Source organism: Leptonotus elevatus, chromosome 1, assembly GCF_054856555.1.
Source record: "Leptonotus elevatus isolate MCC_2025b chromosome 1, RoL_Lele_1.0, whole genome shotgun sequence".
NCBI lineage: Eukaryota > Metazoa > Chordata > Actinopteri > Syngnathiformes > Syngnathidae > Leptonotus > Leptonotus elevatus.
Window position 1 is genome coordinate 49,235,926 of NC_141239.1, and position 22,383 is coordinate 49,258,308.

Genomic DNA, 22,383 nt, shown 5'->3' on the forward strand with positions numbered 1-22,383 from the left:
TGTCCCATTCCAGAATTGGGGGACATTTTCTGTCCTTCTCATAAGATTTCTCTCAATCAAATGTGCACTTGTTGTGTAAATTATGGTTGTAGTAAAGTGATTGCTACATTAGTCAGAATACAAAATAGCTCTTGAAAATTCCCCCCTTATTCCTCCTTTTTGACGACAAACTTACATATCACATACAGATAAAACAAGATTTAAATAAGACTTTTTAAAATATGATTTGCTATTTTCCTTGTAAGTATTAAATATTTTGTTTTATGACATAGATATTTCAAATAGATGTTATGCTCTTAAATTACGTCAACCAAAGCCAAGTTTTTAGCCATCAAGAGATTGAAGTAAAAAAAAAAAAAGGGGGGAAAAGTGCGCTATGTTACTCCATAGAAAAGTCGTCATCAGAAATAATTGCTTTGACCTTCGGTCAACCGAAGGTGATCCTCTCCTACTTTTCGAACTATATTATATTTATGTTGTAGACATAATTGAGTGTGTCACCCACGCTCTGATTAGCATTTGCCTATATTAACTAAAAGGTGAGCCAGCTATGCATGAAAATATAAGAGATAAAATACATGAGGTCAATGATCCGTTTTTCAAACCTTTTCTAAATTGTTTTCTTATCATGGCACGCCGCTGTTGTTTACCCATATTTTATGACGACATCTCCCTCTGGTGGACGGTATCAACACGCCAATCTCTCCTCCCCTCCGTTGATCAACAACCAGCCAGTGAAATGTTTTGCTGCTTGGCTAAACCTCCACAGTCCACTCAGAAGCAAAATGGCCGATAGTAAACTAACAGATCTTACAGCGTCTGTCACTCACCTGTGGGTTATTATGTGTGCTTTGTTTACAGCCTGAAAACTACAGTCGTGCAAAAGGATACTAGCCTTCCAACGATTCACGTTTCGGTGATGTCATTTCTTATCCAACTTAGCCTTGAAAGCCTCGAAGAACTAGCTCGCTAAGCTAGCTTACCTAGCTAGCCCGTAGGTCTGTGAGCATATTTTGCACGAGACGCACTTTATTTCCGATGTGATTCCCGAGGTGAGTCAACCTTTCGACGAATATCGGTTTTTTTTTGTGGCATTGTTCGTCGTTTGTGTACTCGTTGTTGACTCCGCGGTTTTACGCATGTCAAATGCATTTTGGAGTCTGCTCGCTCGATTGCGTTGCAACGCAACGTAAGTGTATCGTAAACATAGTTATTAATAAGTGGCATGTCGTAATATTGACAATTAAGTGTACAGCTGGATACTAGTAGGCGCTGGCTGGAATTAATTCGTGTATTTTTGTGTCCCTTAAGGGTATTTTGAGTGTAAATTAGGTCAAAAAGGGCGCACAGTTTGTGAGTAACGGGTTTATTGACTTGACGTGCTGGCTGGACCTTCGGGTGTAGCTGTGTCTGACGGTCATGACCCCCTCTTCGCTCCCGGTCTCTTCCGGTCACTGCGTCCGTGCAGCAGCTCGCCTCGCAGGTCAACTAGCTGCTGCGGTTGTGATGGCCCGAGTGTCCTTACTAAACGTTACATTGTACACAAACTTGTGACCGTGTTCATAGCATGTGTTTGTATATTTGTTGATTTTCTAATGTATTATGCTGTAGGTTATAAGTACCATACATAATCTGGATAGTGTATTGCATTTCCATTGCCGGGTGCTTCATTGCATGTGGTTCTCAACTATTGTCTCCCTAATATTAGCATTTTAAGAATAAAAAAAAAAATTGTTCAAAAGTAGCCTTTGTAAGCATATAAATATTTTTGTAACATAGTGCTACTCTTTTACATGTTCAAAGTAGGGCTGTGCAATTAATTGAATTTCAATTACAATTTCAGTTATTACACTCCACAATTACAAAATCGGCATAGTGATAAACAAAAATGAAATATTATTAGTACAAATTTTCAGTTGTTTAAATGTATATATTTGTACCTTTTTTATTTTAAAATGACTAATTTAATAAATCTTGTTTGGTCCAAAAGGAACCTGCATAACTATAGTGTTTCAAAGAAATGTATTTCTCTTAATATTTTTTACATGTCAAAACATTTTCTTGTTTAGTACCAAAAAACAAATGATTGTTCTAGTCGTGATTTCAATTATTACCAAATTAATCGTGTTTAATACTTTCTTCATAATCAATCAGCCCTAGTTCAAATTGCACTTCAGAGCACAACTTTAAGTAACTGGGCATCAAGACATCTACATGTTCAAAAATAAATGCAGTCCTAGAAGTCTGACTAAAACTGAATCGTAAGTGGAAGCAATAATTCCTGCAGGAAATAATGTAAATCAATTATGTCACTGTATACCCCCAACACTACTTTAAAAACATTTTATAAAGAACACTAAAGTGTAAAAGGTGGTGGCTTTGCACCAAAAGTTTTTTTTCTTTGCCTGGCCAAAAGAAGAGGCCATTAGAATTCAGTGCGTATCTAAAATATATATATATATATATATATATATATATATATATATATATATATATATATATATATATATATATATATATATATTAGGGGTGTTAGAAAAAATTGATTCGGCAATATATCGCGATATTACAGCACGCAATTCTCGAATCTATACATTATGCAGCCGAATCAATTTTTAAACAATTTTTTTTTAATGGAAATATTCAACAAAACGTCTTACTTAGTATTAGGATTCACACATTAAGCATGGCAGAATGTTATATTAATAGAACATTAAGCCTTAATATTTAATTTCAGTGCTGTTCAAACATGAAACAAACTGCAACCTGTTTGTTAAATGCAGTGGGTCAGTTATAAGTGTATGTATAAATAAATAGATTTTCATACAAATCTTACAGTGTACATGTACAAGTTCACTGATTTGTATTTTCTAAATTTGAGTTAAAAAAAATCACGATAATGAATTTATAGATTCGTATCGGGATTAATCGGTATTGAATCGAATCGTGACCTATGAATCGTGATACGAATCGAATCACCAGGTACTAGGCAATTCACACCCCTAATATATATATATATATTTGGCAGACTTGTTTCGTGGTAAATAAATTTCTATGTGTACTATGTTCTCTTCACAGACAGGAGAATCAGGAAAGGGAAAAGCAGTTCATGGAAGACAAGAAAAAGAAGAAAGACGACAAAAAGAAAAAGGAAGGTTCTCAGAAGGTGAACAGTGGCATGGTTTTGCATTGCTTTTCTTAAGGTTTTTAGTTTACCGTCTCATTATCAAATGTATGTGACCAGCATTTAATAGATTAGATTATGGGTTGGATCATGAAGCTGTTGAAGTCTTACTGTGGATATAAAAAGTGTACACACCACTGTTCAAATGTCAGCGTTTTGAGATGTAATAGATAAGACAAGGATAAACCGTTTAAAACTTTTTTTTGCCATTAATGTGATCTAGGCTGTAAGAAGTAAAAAAATAAAGAAGTTAGGGGTTGCAAATGTGTTCACACCATGTTGTGTTCAGAATTAACCAGTCACATTCAAACTCATGTTAAACTTTCAACGCAGACCTACCACCATTTGAAGTGCCTCTGATTAACATCCTAAAACTTTAAGCTGTTCTAGTAGGCTTTATTTCTGACATTTTTTGGTCCCGTTTTACAGCATGAGCCATTGTTCACAGAAAGTGTTGACGGTATCAGTCCGAGCGATCTCATTGTTTAAAATGTATCAATCAGGAAAATACAAAACAATTTACAAGCCATTTAAATGTACCACGGAACAAAGTAGAGATCTTTATCAAGTAAAAGAATTATGGCAAAACTGTGACATTACCTATAACTAGACGTCCTTCCACAACTAATAAAAAGATAAGAAGAAAACTGGTGAGGGAGGCAGCAAAGAGGCCAATGGCAACACTGAAGGAGCTTCATTTCTGGCAATTACTGTTAAGAACATGAGACAACAATCTCCTGTCTTCTTGATATGTCCGGACTATTGGTTAGGATAGTAAGACAAAAGCCCTTTCTTCTTATTTTTTTTACAAAAACACACTTGAAATTGCCTCAAATGTACATAGAAAAATGTGTCATGGTGGGTTAAAACCAAGATTGAATTTTTTTTCCAGAATTTGAAAAGGTATGTTTGTCACAAACACTGCTCAACTCCAAAAAGAACATCTTCGCTACAGAGAAGCATCATGTTTTTCTTCAGCTGCAATTGGGGCCTTAGTCAAGACGAAGAGAACTATGAACTGTTCAAAATACAGTCAGCATTTGCACAAAACCTTCAGGCTTCTAAAAAGCAAAAAATGTCAGTAACACCCTACTAGAACAGTTGAACTTAATCATATCACAACAACCTGCCGCTTGAACTAAGGTCTCTTGCCTTTTTATGTCCTCTGTACAACACACATTTTTATATTGCCTTTTGTTATAAATTGGAAAGTTTCAGGCTTGCTTAATATCTAACCCATTTGCTGTTTTTTCTTTAGGTCCCAGAACAGAACGTCAAAGGTAAATATAACTGTTTTTTATCATGACTCTAATAGACCTAGACCTCCGCAGGGCTAATGTTACCTTAAGGCACTTTACCATGAACCAATTTCCACACTTAGATGGCTTTGTTTGGCCTATAGTGGTCGCTTTTCCATTCGATTTTTTTGGGGGCCTGAACGGCTTAAACCCCTAAATTGATTTTTCTTCTATATGTGAAAGCTTCTGTGAATTTAATGGGCTTTACTTTGCAACATCGGCACATCATGCAACGGCAGTTCATATATCGAATCCGAGACGCGCCACTCATGAAATGTTACTGCAGAACCCCACACGCTGCGAGTGCCCAGGCTTGCACAGTTCAGATGATCCCGCACCTGTTGTAGTGGAAAATCAACGGAGGCCGTGCAGTGTGCTGCCGGGGCTCAGCAGAGTGGTGGGATGTGGGTCTGTTTGGGGCTAATGGAAAAGCGGTGTTTGTAAGGTACATTAATGTTAATTTCGCTGGGTTCACACTGGGTGTCTTTGACGCAGAGCAAGGTCCGTATTACGAAAGCATGCCACGGTCGTCACCTTGCGTTTTAAAGGGATACTTGATTCATTGAGCTATTTTCAGGAGTAAAAAGTGATATTTGACAACTTCATTATTTTTCATGAACAAGTAATACCTTTAATAACCAATTTTGCCACTTGCTGTCGACTCACGATGACATCACCTGTGCTGAGGAAACAGGTAATGACCAACTTGGTTGTCAAGTTAGGCATTTGGTAGCTATATAATAAGAACATTTTCCAATCTACAGGCTTTTTTTCTTTTTCAAAAAAGCAACTTGGCATGTTTGTTTAACATTGCTTTCCATATGACAAGAATGTCCAGTCACAGCGGTTATTGCGCTGAACATTGCAAAATGCATGGCACCCTTTTAATCGTTGCTAAAGTACCGTAGTGATTTGTTGACACTTGCCCTGTGGTACTCTTTATTTTTCCAGTGCCAGAGTCAACCAAGCCTTCCTGTTCCCAGCAACCCACCACCCCAGCCTCAGTCTTCCCCAGCCCTGGCCCTGTTGACCCCTCGTCCCCAAGTTCTAGTGCCACTGGGCTTTCGGTACCAGTTCCTCCTGGTGGTGGGAACAATGCAAAGCAGCGGACTGCTGTGGCCAACGGACAGCCCTCCTCCGTTTCTGGAAACCAAACTTCCCAGCAGCAGCGATACATGTCCAGAGAAGTTCCACCAAGATTTCGCTGCCAGCAGGACCACAAAGTGCTACTGAAGAGGGGGCAGCCTCCACTGTCCTCCATGCTGCTTGGGGGTGGTGGGGGAGATGAGAGCACTGGTGGGGCTGGGGTTGGCGGTGGCTGGGGTGCCACATCACCTCTTGCCTCAAAAGAAGCAGATAACTCCAATGCAAATACAGACACAGGTAGGTTTCACAGAAAGAGTAATCATTTGAATATGCAGTCTACTATAGCCCATGGATTTGTCCCATTAATCTTTCCCTTTTTTTAACCATTGATCTAAACAATATCAATGAAGTAGTACATATGCGCATACTAATTCTAACACTTGTCTTTTTTCATCTAGATTTGAACTTGGGTTCATCCTCTCCTTCACCACCCAACACCACATCCTCATTATGTGTCACTGCTCTGTCGTTATCTTCATCTTCTACCAATTCAACTTATGCAAATTCCACATGGGGGGCAGGATCTGTCAGCCTGTCCTCCTCTCAGGGTTGTGACAAGATCATTGTGGATGGGACTGATCTGGACAGCTGGCCGAGCATCCAAGGCACAGCCAAATTAAGTTCTGAAGGCTCTGGAGGAGGCGTGCAGGAGCAAGACGGCCCTAGTAACAAAAACAGTAGTGCCTCATGTCGTGAGATGAACCTCCAGCAGATAGGAGGAACAGTTGAAGGAGGTGTAGGGAAAGTGGACAATCCCTCCCCGCCTTTTTCTTCTCCTCTTTCCTCTTTTTCATCACAAAATGAATGTGTTCAGACAAGTGGTGTCATATGGAGCGCCTCCACTTCCCGTCAGGTGGAAGCAGGATTGGGATCGGCAGCATTTTATATTTCCAAAGTCTCCCATCTGCTACCTGGACCTCAAGAGAGTCCTGCAGATGGCAACAGCAGTCTCCCTGGTGCCATTTTAAACCCCGATGTGAACCCCTCTGCCTGGCCAGCCCTAGTGCCGGAGAAGACATCGACTTCAGCTACTTCTCTACATTTGTCCTCACTTCCTGTCAGCACCACCTCTCTCCTTCACGAGCACACTGAGATGGCAGAATTAGACAAGAGTACAGAACAAACACATCCCTTGGGAAACCCAGGGCAAGAGCTGGGTTCAGGTGAAAGAGCCCAGGGAGTGGGACCAGGACCAAATCAAGAAGATGTTAACAAGAGAGAAACTGAGTCTGATGCGGAAGGAGAAGGGAGTGTAAATAAATCGGGTCCTTTGTCTTCCTCTTGGAAACCCTTAACTGCAGTGCCCTATGCTCCAAGAACAGGTGCTTCACAGGAAGCTCAATGGGGTGGAGGGGAGACTGGGATCAATGAACATGATGATAATCTGGGGGGTTTTGGTAACCAGGGTGACAATACAGGGTGGGGAAGAGGAAGGGTTGATGGTGCAAATATCCAAAAGGTATCTCAGGGAGAGTGGAAAGACCGGAGCTCAGAAGTGGAGTGTGCAGACACAGACGAATGTGTAAATTTAAATAATTTAGCAATAGCAAGTGCAACAGGAGTTTGCGGGAGCGACAACAACAGTAGGTGTGGAGCCAGTGGAGGTGGAAGTGCTTTGCCGGAATCTGCGTCACCAAAGTTTGCAGCAGTAGAAAATGCTTGGGACAATCAAAAAGGGATAGAAAGTGGTGGTGAGGCAGAAGAACAAGGACAAGGCACAGATGGTGAAGGACCCGTCTCCTTGACTGGAGATGGAACAGAAAATGATAGAGAAGAGAGTGCTAATGGGCAAAAAATGGATGGAGTACAGTCTGTGCCTGCCCTCTCCCATCAGAGTTCCGATGCTGAAGTGGCCTTACTTGGCATGCTCAATCGATCTGACCTGGATCCCAGGGTTCTGTCCAACACGGGTTGGGGCCAAACCCAGATTCGTCAGAACGTGGCCTGGGATCTAAACACCACTAAACGAGTAGGAAATCGAAATGAAAAAATGCCATCTTCCACATTCTCATCAGGAACAATGCACGACAATAGTCGCAGTTCTGGGTTCCTCTCTACTTCAAGGGTAAATACTAACAATGAGTCTGTCAGCAGCCACGCTGACAGCGTGAACTCTGGCCCTTCTTCATTGAGGGACTCATGGGATGGCGGTTCTTCACAAGTTACTTGTGGTTCTCACATGTCTGATGGCATTATACAGAAGCCAAGAAATCCGGATATGGAGGGAAGTCAGGGAAACACGGCTCGAAGTTGGGGTGATCCTCCTCCTGAGAACCAGGGAAAAGGATGGGGTGAAGAACACCACTGGGGGGACCACAGAGGAGGAAATTGGAGGGACAAAGGAGAACAGAGCAGTGGGTGGCCTTTAGGCCCAGAAGATAAAGGGAAAGGTGGATGGAAGGGGTCTGAATCAGGGAGGGTAGGTGGTTGGGGAGACTGGAGCCAGAGTGAGTCCAAGCCTGTAGGTGGGTGGAGAGAGGGACGAATCAGAGGTGCAAGCAGCTCTGAAGAAGGATCTTCTTGGGTTAACCCAGATGAAGGTGCATCTCAACGGGGCGGATGGGGAGGGGGAGATGTGGTTAAGCCGCCCCACGACTGGGGATGTTCCAAGCACCACACAGCAGCACCGACACCAAACAACCAAGTGGCCACAATGAAAACCCCAAATCAGCAGCACCCATCAGGAGGAACTTTACAAGGAGGTTGGGACAGCCGGCCAAATGTTGGAAGTGGGATTCCCCCATCCAAGAATCCGAACCAAAGTACGGGCTGGATATCTGGCCCAATTCCCCAAATTTCTGGTGATGACTCTGTGGAACCCAGTGGCTGGGATGAACCGTCTCCTCAGTCCATCAGTCATAAAATGGAAATTGACGATGGCACCTCAGCCTGGGGAGATCCCACCAACTTCAATGTCAAAAATGTGAACCTGTGGGACAAAAATCAAGCTCCATCTAGTGAAAGCCACAGTCAGCAGGCTTCAGCACCGCAGCCACCTCGACGACAGCAGGGCTTGCAACACAGGGACGCTAACTCTGGAAAGGCTGTAGTTGGTAAGTAGTATTATTTTTGTGAAAGCAGATTTGCATTTCATCTTCTTGTTTTTTGAAGTGAATGCTTGAATTGGTATTGTTCATTGTAAATTTTAATGTTCATTTTCATAAATCTCCTGTTCCAGGTATGTGGGGAGGTGGTACCCAATCTCTTGATAATGGTTCAGGTGCCTGGAACCAGACGTCAGATACAACATCAGGATGGGGTGACTCAGATGATCCTAAAATATCTAGCTGGGGCAACCTGTCACCCAACCCTGGTAAAAGTAAGTGAAAGAAGATCACACATTATCATTCATAGTAAGTTTTCAATCTTTGATCAAAATATGTTTTATAGCTTAGCACGTTGTCCACTTAAGGTAGTTTATAAAATGAGGTTTTATAAATCAGGTTTGTACAAATCAGGATCTTTTCTGATGCTGTTTAACCATGGTAACCATTTTTCAATACACCTGTCTGCAGCTAGTGTTGTAGTTCTTGAGATCAGTCTTGGTCTTGAGACCACTTTTTTTAGCGTCTCGGCCTTGTTTTGGAATCGAACACATTTTTTAATCGGTTTTGTCTCGGTCTGGGACTGGGTGGATTTAGGATTTTTCATTAAGAGCGGTTGAGACCTGGCCAGTACTACTGTGATTAAGAAATAACAAGTGCTGGCGCGCTGTCTTCCCGGTGGTGCCAAGAGTGCCACGCCTTCTGCACCCAGAGAGTGGAAGTGGATTAAGACAGGAGACGCATCGACTCAGAAAAAATAGACAAAATGTCGGCAAACTCTTTAGCAAGTTAAGTTTGGTTTCTAAAACCATAAGGAGTTTGTTTATAAAGTGACACTCTGCCAGTGCGTCGGGCAGTAGGAGATAGAAACGGCACTAGCGAGATGTGAGGCTTGTTGCTTGATGGGGGATATAAACGTCATTCACCATTCGTGTACCGTGGATAATTTTCAAGTTGCTAAGTTATTAATGTTTTCTTTCGGAAGTTTGCAGTTTAGTGGCGCTTGGTCGGGCTTTTTCTAGGTGGTGGTTGTTGGCTAGCGAGGGTGACGCTTCACACTTCCTAGCAAGCTTTGGTTGAGCGATGTGGCCCACACGTGGTGCGTGGACTTTTCGATGCTGACGCTGAGCAACGGCTGGGTTGTCCCTAGCCCCCGCGTCGCCCGCCTCTGCCCTGTGCCGACGCGGCAGTGGTCCGTCTTCACCCACTGAATTGAAACATGCTGGAAGGTGTCTTTACCATTGTTACAATATATTATAAATTGTGTTTTAGAACAATACTTACCGGTGACAATATTTAGAATTTTATATGGGTAAAATTGTGAAATCTTGTGCCCAAAATATAGCAAGCATTACGTACCACGTCAAGTACATTAAAATGAGTTTTCTACCAATTCTTCTCTTTATTGTCGTTCACGTCTTTTTCCAACTGTCATTTTTTTGCTAGATTTCACTCCAAGGTGGGTTCAAATTCATCATGATACGTGTGGCAGGCATGTTCTTGAAAAACAACTGCACAACAAACCAACATATCGTCTGGCCTTGTATTACTGCTTAACTTCGTTCTTTATGTTGTTCATTGAAAAAAAACAATTTTTTACTCCATCCTCTCTTGCTCATTTGTTTTAAATTCATGATGTTTTGGTATTTGTCAGATTTTATTTAATGAGCATTAACTGTTAGAATGAATGTTGTTATTTTATTGTTAAATACATTAACATTTATTACCACAAACAACAGAGAAAAGTAGCGAAAATTGGTACTGTTCAGTACCGGCATCGATTCCCAGGTACCGAAAATTGGAACCTAACTGGTTCATACGTGAAAGGTACCCATCCCTACTTGAGAGTTTTTTCATCATGGTTCAATAAAAGTTGCAAAGTTGTTTGCAAACAGTTTTTCTGGAAGCCATAACATTTTAAACATTTAAATTTAAATTTGCGCCCATTAAACAGTGACTCAGGGCCACTACTTGACTGTGTCGGGCCACACGAATTTCTCTGACACTGGCCCGACCAGGCCTTCACCAATTTCATAAATAAATAGGATGAAGTCAACAACACGTCCTTGAATTAAAGTATTTTTTTTTCATTGCCCCAATGAGACTTAATGTATGACCCTGCACAACAATTACAGTATTTCAAAATTTGTTATATGCAAGAACATGGAAACAGTTAATTTTGTTTTATTGAAGGTACCAAGTCGATGGAAACCTGGGGTGTGAAGGGAGAGGGCTCAGTCGTGGCCTCTCGTCATCCCAGCTGGGAAGAGGAAGATGACAGTGGGGTTGGGATCTGGAATAGCACCGGCTCCCAAGGAAGTATTTCCTCCTTTAACTCTGGAGGCTGGAGTCATGGAGGAAGGAGAGGCAACATGAAGGTTAATAAACGTCGAGCTTGCAAGTAGATGCTTTCTCGTAGTATTTGAAATTGAGTGATTCTATCTCTGTGAGTGGTTTCAGTATGTGGCACATAAACTTTTGGTTTGTTTGTTTTGTAGCCGATGTTGAGGTATTGACTATCATGTTGTTACAATGTATGACTGACAATAATGTTTGCATTTCTTATCAAAGGGTGGGAGTGGAGACAGCTGGCTGAATCCAATGTCACGACAGTTTTCAAACATGGGCCCTCTGGTAATGTACAATTTTCAAATGCAACAAAAAAACTCAAGAATCATAGTGCCATTAAAGGATTAGTTGTCAATAGTAACCCCACTACAATTTTATGAATGTGTCAGTACCTATTCTAAGTAGTTTTCATCATTGTTGCATCTTTCATTCTCAGGGTGAAGACTCCTGCATAGATAAGAAGATGGAAGGAGACAGGAGAGGGATGGTTGACTACAATGGGGACATCCGGAGGGGAGCAAGAGGTGGAGGAGGTTACCGCATGTCGAATTCCAAAGACATGGGCCCTGCTGACATGAGCGCCTATGGTGAAAAAGTATGAACACCTGTTTCTTATAGAAATTAATGTGAGGTCAGCAGCAGGTTTCGACATTAGCCATTTTGGACATTAGCCATGGCTTCAGGACCACTACGTGACGTGTCGGACCACATGTCCTTTGATGACGTGCCGAGCTTGTAGATTAATGTGATGATTCTTTGAATCAGTTGACTTCGGTTGTAGAAGTAAAAAAAATCAGATAAAAGCATCACCTATTGCAGTGTTTCCCAACCAGGCGTATGCATTCGCCTAGGGGTACGTGGAAACAGTCATTTATTTCCCAGATCAAAAAATAACTTGTCGCGCCAAAATCACAGAAGTCGAGTGTCAACTTAAGCGTCTCATTAGAGGTCATGATGACTGATGAAAAGAAAGTATTAGGACTGTGTATCAATTCTAAGTAACTGAATCAATTCGATTTCGGTTCACAAGAGTTAAGTTTGCCTGGATTGGCTGACAACCAGTTCAGGGTGTACCCCGCCTGCTGCCCAAAGCCAGCTGGGATAGGCCCCAGCTTCCCCGCGACACTTGTGAGGAATAAGCCGTTAAGAAAAATGATGGATGGAAGAGTTCAGTTCGTTTTGATTTTGATTCTTCCCAGGCATTATTTTTCTCTTTTTTTGGATTCATATTTTTTTATATATATTATTTTCATGGAAACATCATAATTTTTCTCTTTATCTTGAATTAAAAAGATGGCAGTATCTAAGAATTTAAGTTTCAAAATAAGGAGACAAAATCATTTTAATTTAATAATCAGTTATGTTATTCTTTTGGGGAATCAATGAGGCACGAGTGAGGTGGTACTCGTGGTATAACAAAAAGGTTTGGGGTACACATGCCAAAAAAGGTTGGAACCACTGACCTATTAATATACCGTTTCCATTATATCCTCCCCACAGATGGGTAGCCATGGAATGTATATTGGCAGTGGTGGAGGGATGCATCAGCCTCGAGGGATACACCAACCAAGCTTGCATCCAATGAACTCTTCTCCGGGGCTTCGAGCTCAAGTGCCTCATCCATTCCTGTCTGCTCAGGTCCTGCATGCCTGATCTTGTTTGTTATGTGTTAATCATGGTTGGTTGACTATTGGCCGTAAAGGTGACACTCTATAGAAGATTAAAGAGAGGAGTGAGAGTAACAGAAGAAGGTGGTGGAGAGAAGTAGATGAATTTTGCTGTGAAAAGTTTCATATACAAAAAGTTTGGAAACCACTGGGTTATTTTGAGTTAAATTGTATGAATTTTTGTCGGACTACTGGCACTGGCAATTGATAAAAGGCTACATTTTTTAAACTCTCTTTTAGCTTTTAGGAATTCCTCATTCTGTAATGTCGTCCCACCACCGTCGATTGTCGTTTTTGTTGTCACCCATGTTTCAATTTCAAAAAGAACCTTTGTGTTTATCAAACACTTGTTGCCTCTCCCATTACTACAGGTGCCGGGTTCTATGCTGAAGCAGATGCCGTCTCCTGGTGGCAGTGTGGTTGGAGGAGTAGGAGGTGTTGGTTCCGTTGGTGCAGCTGGGGGTGTTGGTGGAGGAGTGTTCCCTCCCCAGATTTCCCCACAACAATTAGCTGTGCTTAGCAACATCTACCCCCACGTGCAGCAATTCCATCTGGTACATGGCTAAATTTTAAATTGAATTTTTTAAGCCTTATTGCATCCCAACGTGGGAGCTATGGAGTCCACATTTTTTCATATAAGAATTGATTGCTCCTCCCACTAATTAGGAACCTCAATAATGAGGTTTATTGCAATGCACCAACATCATTTTTGTTATTTTGGTGTGGATAAGTGCAAAAAGCACAGTAAGTATAAAGCTGATTGTATCCAATGTAAGATTTACGTAGATCTCTACCTACCTACACAGTACACACATTGACAAAAATGTTGGTACCGCTCTGATAATGATAGGTGGTCACAGAAGTAACTTGAATCTGACAAAAGTAGTCTAATAATAATAAAAAGAAGAAAAATAATAAAAATCAGACATGGCTTGGCGTTTGAACTGTGGTTCAGCAGAATTATATATATTTAAAAAAAGAACAACATGAAACAGGCCTGGACAAAAATGATGGTACCTTTCGAAAAGATTGAAAATTGACAGTTGGGACATGTTCAACCAAGGTGCTTCTTCTAATTAGCATCACATATGTCTTAAATATGTAATCAATCATAATCATAAAGGGTGACAAGTAGTTGTGCTGTTTGACGACATGGCGTGTAGCACACTAAACATGGACCAGCGGACTAAGGAGGACACCACTGTTGCAATTAAATCATAAATCTGGGAGAATGTTCTATCGACGAAACTGGAGCTTTTTGGCAAGGCATATAAGATGCAAAAATTAAGCATGCTAAGAAAATGACACTGTCTTGACTCCCAACTAAGAAACATGGCAGGGGCTCTAGTATGTTATGGGGCTTTCTTTCTTCATCTGGTACAGGTTGTCCTGAATCTGTGAAGGTTACGAAGAAATCTCAGGACTATAGAGGTATTCTATGGATGATTGTGCATGTGTCAGAAAGATCAGTCATAAGTGTCAGGGTCCAAAGCAAAGCTAAAATCACCCATAAATGGCTAAGAGCAAAACTTTGAACATTCTGAAGTAGCCTTCTATGACCCTGATCGAAATCCTATTCAACATCTGTGGAAGGAACGGAAACAAAGGCCTGCCGGGAGGTGCAGAAGTTTTATTGAAAGTTACAGAAATAGTTTGATTGCCTGAAAAGGTTGTGCAACAAAATATTAAACTAAGAGCACCATTATTTTTGTCCAGGCCTCTTTCATGAGTTTGTTTTTCAAAAGTAATGTCTAATTTTCATTGGTTAATTTGCATTGTATTTTATTAGTTTTGTAAGATTCAAAGTATTTCTTTCACCACTGTGGGGGTTTCTTTCATTAACGGGGGTACCTAATGCAAGCTCCATCATCTCACTTTACCTGCTTGCTAACTCACAGGCTTGTCAGCTCTTGCTACAGCAGCAGCAGCAGCAACAACAGCAACAGCAGCTTCTGCAAAACCAGCGAAAGTTCCCTCAACCACAGCCACTCAGACAGCAGGCAGACCCACAGCAGGTTAGCATTATATCTCCATCACAATACAGTTTTCTTGAATGTTCATTAATTAGCTGGGCATCAACTGTTCCCAATCCAACTATTTATAACCAATCACTTTTTATAATTCAGCCTTTTTTTTTTCTGATCGTGATTTATTTGCCTGATTCTCAGCTGGCCAGGATTGTGGCAATTCTCCAGCAGCAACGACATCAACATGGTGGAGTAGCAGCTGGGGCCTCAAAATTATCCCCCTCTCACCTTGGAGGGAGTCTGTCGAAACAGCCAGTGGTTGACTCGTATCCACCTGCTGGAGTGGGAGGCCCCGTGTCAGACCCGCATTCCAAAATACAAGGGATGTACTCTGGTGAGTGCAACAGGCAAAATGTTTGTATTGTGTTTAATTTGATAGATGTAGCATTAGGCGGCAAGGTGGATGATTGGTTAGCACATTTGCATCTTAGTTCTAAGTTTAGAGGTTCTCACCTGGGCTGCAACCTTCCTTTGGGGAGTTTGCATATTCATGCAACATTGCATCTCAGTTGTATCCCTCTGTAGCGTAAGGCAGAAATCTGTTGCATATGTTTGCGGAAATTCCACCTCCGCATCGTCAGTCATCCAGTCACAAATGATGATGTGACGGCCCAAAAGTCCAAACATTATATTTATTTATTTTTGTCAGAAAATAAATAATAATAAATCTATTCTACAGTATGTATGCAATTTATTGAATTTTGGAATCTCTTTAATTAAGCAACATGTCAAAAATAGCCGTCCATGCATGTTGTCGCAAGGCTTAAGTTCCACCTATGTACAACACATTCACCCAATCACAGATGCCAGAAGCAGCCGTGTCACTCCAAAGAAGCGCTTGTCTTATGTAAATAGAAAGGATCGCTGGTCATAGTGTGAGCGAGGCAATCAAAGAATAAATTGGCCCAAAGAAATGTGAATTCATCTATTAAATGACAATGTGATGTACCACTTTATAAATTTTTGGACAAAAAAAATACCGTATGCCAAAATCAACCAATGAATTAGAAAATAAACACACTTCAATCAGAATGTCCCCATGTTTTTTGAAAGAAGACAGGGGGTGGCACGACTAAGCTTGTTAATGTCATATAATCAAACTTAGAAAACAGGTGACAAGTGATTGGACATTACCTGAGCCCTGAGCAACTGTGATGTCATTTTCAGTTGACAGTAAGTGGCAAAATGGCTGCCCCCTGAAATGGATACAAACGGGTGGATTTTGCTGCTTAATTCATATTTACCAAACGCAATATTAATCTGGACGCTGTGTTTAGATTGGTGAGGGCACATAAAACGTATTATTGGAAAGATATTTTTGTGGTGGTCTTTTCCTTTACAGTTAAAGAGCAATAAATAGCGATGACGTTTTGTTAAGTGTTCAATTTCTTTATAACAGTGTGCATTCACTTATTCCTATATTGTATATTATTTAGTTTTAACTGCACACATTAAAAAAAACATACATATAACTTGGTTTGGGGGCTGGAGTGGATTATTGCATTTCCATTTATTTCAATGGGAAATATTCCCTTGATTTCAGGTTAAAAATGGGATCACAGAACCAATAAAGTTTTTAACTTGGATCAATCTGTCCGTTAGACAATGACCATACTCTTGCTTTAGAATTTTTGGGAGGTAAACATGCTACGATAGATATACTGAGTTTGGCCTGAAAATGTTGACATTTTCCATGTTGTCAGGGTTTGCCCCTGGTGGTAACCTGTCAGGATTGGAAGTTGGCAGTCCCATGCTCGGGGGGATAAAGGACATGGGAGGACAGCAGTCACGCTTCAAATGGATGATGGAGGGACATTCCCCAGCACCATCTCCCCCTGATTCATCCCTTCTCAAGAATGGTAGGTCAGCAGATGGTTTGTCACCGAATTTTTACCACCTCCCAAACCTCAATCTGGTCTTAACTCACCCTCATTGACAGTGTATTTTAATGATCCATATTAAATGGAAAATGCTTTGAATCAAAATCATACGAAGCCACATTATTTGGCTGTATTTATCTCTCGCATACCATTTCTAAGGCATTTTAAGTACTGCATTTAATATGAGTGGAAGGAGGCTCGCCTTATTTCCGGTAAGAGATTCAGAGTGGTGACATTTTGGGAATTCTCTCTTAAGGTTCCACAGAACACTGGCACCGTACCCCTGGGAGTAAAATGGGGAACAAGCCTTCGACGTCCAGTTGGCCACCGGGTGATTATTCTTTTTGGTACTATTCCCTTTTAGAAAAGTTGAACAAGCTAATAAAAATGGGATTGATTTGAGTTAAAGACTTCTGTATGTTGTACATGTCATACTCACACATATAGGTACAGCTTTACCACTGAATAAATGATTGTGCTCTTTTTCCTAGTACTGTCTATGTATGGAAAAGTTTTATATGGATTAAATGAGTGGCAGAAGTCATTAATATCATATGTTTGTCTTCTACGCTTATAGAGTTCCAGCCTGGTGTCCCCTGGAACGGAATGCAGAATAGCGGAGACCCTGAATCTGACCCCTACATGACCCCCAGTAGTGTACTTGGTTCCCCCGGACCCCCGACCCTCAATGATTCTGACCATCAGTTATTGCGAGACAACATAGGTATGCCGAGTAAAGTAGAGCTAATTAACCCAGCAGAGAGAGAGAGAGAGTGCTACCCACATGCGCACGCACAAGCACACTGAAAGCAGAGTAGATTACAAGGTCTTAAAATGTCAGTCTTTCTCAAGCCTGGGTGGAAGTCTTTCTCTCTCCTTAAACTGTCTAATAAGATGCTTTACACTAAAATCCGTCGTTCTCTCCAGAAAATGAGCAAGTGTTGAGTTGAATAAGAGCTGCTATATTTTCAGTTTTCACCACCATAATTTATGGGATTTATATCTATTGAGACAAATGTAACTTATTTTCATGACAGCATTTACTCAGTCACAGACGGAATTTCCAACTGTGCATGAACTCTTGAAATCCCTACAGTGTAACAGAAAACATTTGACTAAGCTATGATTTAGCTTCTTGTATCCTGCTACGACAACAATGGGACGGGGCTTGGTTAATAATGGTCCAGCATATCAAATATAATATGCTCTTTGACCGATTTTAATACCATTCCGAGAATACTATACGGTGGTCCCTTCATACATTACAGGGTTTATCTTGGGTTGTGCCTTGATATTTAGCGGGTTTTTCAGAGATTACGCACCCCCCTGCTGCCCCACGCCGCCCCCCACCCCTCCCGGATTTACTGTATTCTTTATTTATGCTGCTATTTTTCTTATTATATTTCCAAAGTTAGCTTGATTTTATTTGTGCTTGGGAAAACGTTTATTCTGAATTTCAATAAGAAATGGAAAAATAATTTATTCTTTTTTTTTTTTTTGCACTAGCCTAAGTGTCAACAACCTGGTAGCCGGTTAGACCCCAAGGACCACATGAGTAGCCCACAGGCAAAATATCTCACCAGTGACATGCGTCTATTTTTTGTGTTGTTATTCTACAAAAAAAAGCTATAAATTTCAGTAAGCTGCATCATATATTGTTTTGCTATTCTTTTTAAATTATATTTATCAATGTAAATTTGGTATTGACAATATTTTTTTTAAAATAAGTTTAAATAAGTACTGGTCAAAGATGAGCATTGTAGTGCCTGACCAAATGATAATGTTTGCGGAGAAAAGATGTGGAGTGCATCAATGTTGAGATGATTTAACCCAAAACAATTTCACAAATTTGTTAATACAGAAGTGCTGACCAAACTTGTAGCCCGTTGCATTAATCAGCACCTCCAAAGTAGCTCTCAGTTACTAAAAGGTTGGTGATCCCTAGACAGTGAATCCAGTCTTGGTAAATCATGACTGTCACACATCATAAAGTGCCTAACCCTAAATAATCTTGCAATGTTTTTAATAGGGCCAAATCCTGCCCTCAACACCTCACTGCCTTCACATGGTGCCTGGCCCTACAGTGCCTCAGACAGCCCACTCAGTAAAGCACACGGTACAGGTAAATCCTTTTTTTCTCCAGAAAAGTAGTTCAGAAACATAGTTTTTGTCAGTAAATTGCTTCCATTGTACTTAATTGGTGTTTAAATGATTCAATAAAAAAACAAGAAAGCTTTTTAAAGGGAAAGTCAAGTCAAAAATGTTCTTTACAACATATTATTCTAAAGAGTTTTTTTTTTTACTTGGCTTCCCCTTTAATAGTCTTTACTCACATTACTGAGGTTTATTTTTCACAGCTAAACTTGCCCCTTATTTTCCCCAAAATTCCACTTTCTCTCCAGCAAAGTACTCAGAATACAAATCCAGTTGGCCCCCTGAGCCCATAGGACAAAGTAAGTCGTGGAAGGCCAATCGCAACAGCTCACAGCTGCCACGCCCCCCTCCTGGCTTAACCAATCAGAAGCAGGGCACACCCTCTCCTTGGGGAACTGTCGGCCCACGGATAGCCCGAGGCTGGGGTGGGGGTGGTGTTAAACAAGACTCGAGATTTGGGCCAGGTACTGTCATTTGACTCACTCCTGGAAGCTAATACAAATGTATTCAACTATGTCATGTTCACTAAATGGCGCTTTTTTTGTTTGTTTGTTTTTTTAGGCACAGCTTGGAGTGATGGTGTGGCATCGAGAGGCAGTTCCTGGTTGCTGTTGAGCAACCTGACACCGCAAGTAAGAAGGCAGCAAAAAAGAGGGAGACAATTGAATATAAAAGACTAATTACCTGATTGACAAGAGTGCTGAATGATGATGAATGAAAAATGAATCCTCGTTGAGTCAGAACATGTTAAACCTGAGTCATCATTCAACTGTATTTTTCAAACAAGACAAGACAGGACAATGATTGTTCTGCTTGCTTTAATCGGATTGTGAAGTTGGACAAACCATCTATGATATTTCTCTTTCTACATACCTAGATTAAACCCATATTCTTCTTTCCCTGTAGATTGATGGCTCCACGCTTAAGACGATCTGCATGCAGCATGGTCCCCTTCGGACCTTTCACCTTGGCCTTACCCAGGGCAGTGCTCTGATTCGCTACAACAGCCGTCATGAGGCAGCCAAGGCCCAGGGTGCACTGCACATGTAAGTTGATCTGTGACGACACTAATGCAACCATATAAATGTACACTCATTCAGAATTTACTGTTTGTAGTATGTTCTTAAGCCAACACTGCAGAATGTAAAAAAAATGCTGTTAAAAGCATGACTGTGGTAAACGGGAAGATGTGTCTAATTGTTTATAATTGGGCGTGATATAAATGCTATGGGATCCAGAAACATGATTCTGGTGGTTAAACAACTCACAACTCCGCTCTTTGTAGGTGTGTACTGGGCAACACCACAATCCTGGCAGAGTTCCTGAGTGAGGAAGAAGTTGCTCACTATTTTGCACATTGCCAGGCTGCAGGTGCTGATGCGACTAGCACAGGAGCGGCAGCAGCTGCCGGTACGCAGGGTTCACCCGGCACAGGCGCCGTAGTGACCCAAAGTGGGGCGAGCTCTCCAAGAAGTGAGGGGGCAGTAACGAGCGCCACCACAGGTGGAGATGGGAGTGGCGGCGGAGTGGAAAGCGGTTCCGTAGGTCCGAGTGGTGTCATGTCCCCCGGTTCTGGTTGGCAGGGTCTAGATGGTACAGGTAGCTGTTCAGAAACCTCCTCGGCCCAAGGACCCGGGCTGGGGATTTTTTCCCAGTGGAGCGCCAATATAGCAGGAGGGGTGGGAAGTGTCGGTGGAGCAGAATCTGGCAGGTCTGGACTTTGGGGGGGCATGGCCGCAGGATACCATGGCAGCAGTCTGTGGGGGTCACCGCAAATGGAGGAGAGGCACCAAATGGACAGTCCTGCTGCTTTGTTGCCAGGTGATTTGCTGGGCGGTGGAGCCGATTCCATCTGAAGAGCCTTCTGCTTTTGTAGGTTTGGACACACTGATACTGCATACACTGGGATACGTTATGTATTTACGATAGCACATCAACACATTTACAGATATGCATAATATTAATGTTCCACACGTACATACACATATACATTGTTTGCATATCAATGTGCTCACGCATAAAGAAGAAATGTGAGACATGCTTACACACATTCTTGTGGCCAGACTTAAGCTATTATATAAATAAACGCAGGGACTGTTAGTTGTATACAGCCTTTTTTTCCACAGATGAAGATTTCAACTGCTTAGACTTGAAAACTGAATAAGAATGGTAAGTCAGTTTGTCTGAAAGACTAGACTAGACTGTATTGTGCTTAGTAAATGGAAGACTTTTGAACAGATTTACATTCATACACCAAATTCAGGTGCTCCTTTTAAAAGAAGGGGCACTGTCAACAGCATTACCTACATTGTATAAGAAAACTTAAAACTACTACAGGATGTGAGAAGTGCAGTTTGTTTTCACACATCTGGAAAAAATTACATTAATCCAAACACATGCAATCAGCTCTGGATAACAGAACTGCATCTTACTGTGTATGTCAAGTTTGTTTATATTTTTCCAGTTTATATGTAAGGCTTTAATTTTTGAATTGTGAAATTATTGAAAAATGTCATTTTGTTTTCAAAATGCTGACCTCCTACTGTTTTACCTTGCGCACTCTTATTATCTCTTGAATATGTTTGTTACTATTGCAGTGATAAATGTTAATTTGAGGCTTTGTTGCATTTCTCCATGTGTGGATACCGTATCATTCACACTATGGACATGAGTATGAGTGGGACTGAGACCAAGCAAGTGGATTAAAGCGCCACTGTTAATTTGTGTGTGTGTGTGTGTGTGTGTGTGCATGTTACTGCCTGTCAGAAATGCAGGCAAGGCTGCTTACTATACAGAAGGTCTATACAAATTGTTTTGTGTTCATTGTACTGCTGACTGTGTTGAGAATATTGGCACTAATGCTTTTTCACTTATTAGAAGTTGTTTGTTTTTAGTGGAGTTGGAGTTTTCTTGTTCAAACCGCAATAATTAAAGAAAAAAAACATTTTAATGAAAAACAGGTCAAGGCATATTGGGGAAATGTAAATGCCAAATCTTATCAAACTGGGAGGGGTGGGACGGGTGGTTTGGGTTGTTTACAAATGCAGAAAGAGTTACCATATGTTTGTAATGTTCTGATGTGTATTTGTTTTAAATTAAGACAGGCTTTAACACTCCTGTTCAGTGTTTTTTTTCTTCGAGATTTTGCAAAGGAAAACATATTTAAACTAATGAGAACAATATTAATAAAGTATTGGCTTGTTTTCAATGTGTTTTGTAGTCACTTTTGGGATTCCACTCTTGTTTTTGAACTTGCCAAATACACCATAGTGACTTTGTGACGTAAATTCATTGATATTTTTTTGGGGGGGGGGGCTCCTCCTCCTCCTCCAACTCCGTCTTTCCCCAGCTCCTGTCGTTACCTAGCATGCCAAACCCCAGTTCTATTTCACACCTGCGTCATTGGCAGAAGGATGCTGAGTTTCCAAATGCCAGGTAGGAGGTATAGAGGAAGACCAAAGATGAGGTGCATGGATGTAGTTAAAGAGGACACGAAGGTAGTTGGTGTGAGAGCAGAGGACAGGGTTAGATGGAGGCAACTGATTCGCTGTGGCGACCCCTGAAGGGAAAAGCCGAAAGGAAAATAAAATTCAATCCCTACAGATTACTACGTGATTAGATTGATTTATCCATG

General features: G+C 41.1%; 1 protein-coding gene across 2 annotated transcripts; it reads left to right on the top strand.

The window, feature by feature from the left end:
* The first annotated feature begins 730 nt into the window (after positions 1-730).
* Positions 731-21,957, top strand: tnrc6bb.1 (trinucleotide repeat containing adaptor 6Bb.1). 2 transcript variants are annotated; one of them, XM_086066824.1, is made up of 21 exons: positions 731-1,052; positions 3,079-3,166; positions 4,443-4,464; positions 5,434-5,865; positions 6,027-8,681; positions 8,807-8,947; positions 10,866-11,050; positions 11,244-11,306; positions 11,458-11,616; positions 12,522-12,659; positions 13,060-13,242; positions 14,596-14,703; positions 14,857-15,049; positions 16,419-16,574; positions 16,852-16,926; positions 17,173-17,319; positions 18,625-18,717; positions 18,998-19,213; positions 19,311-19,381; positions 19,656-19,795; positions 20,035-21,957. In XM_086066824.1, exons 2-21 carry the CDS (start codon positions 3,110-3,112, stop codon positions 20,603-20,605), a joined length of 5,805 nt encoding a protein of 1,934 aa, XP_085922950.1. In that variant the 5' UTR covers positions 731-1,052; positions 3,079-3,109; the 3' UTR covers positions 20,606-21,957. The 2 variants fall into 2 exon arrangements, with proteins under 2 accessions (XP_085922950.1, XP_085922949.1); XM_086066823.1 differs by having other exon boundaries at positions 732-1,052; positions 14,587-14,703.
* The last annotated feature ends 426 nt before the right edge of the window (positions 21,958-22,383 follow it).

What these genes read in the sequence shown, in the direction of transcription:
- tnrc6bb.1 (XM_086066823.1), top strand. Translation starts at nt 3,110, where the DNA reads ATGGAAGACAAGAAAAAGAAGAAAGACGACAAAAAGAAAAAGGAAGGT. An exon ending in CAATGCAAATACAGACACAG is followed by an intron (nt 5,866 to 6,026) that starts GTAGGTTTCACA and finishes TTTTTCATCTAG; the next exon opens with ATTTGAACTTGGGTTCATCC. An exon ending in GCCCAGGGTGCACTGCACAT is followed by an intron (nt 19,796 to 20,034) that starts GTAAGTTGATCT and finishes CGCTCTTTGTAG; the next exon opens with GTGTGTACTGGGCAACACCA.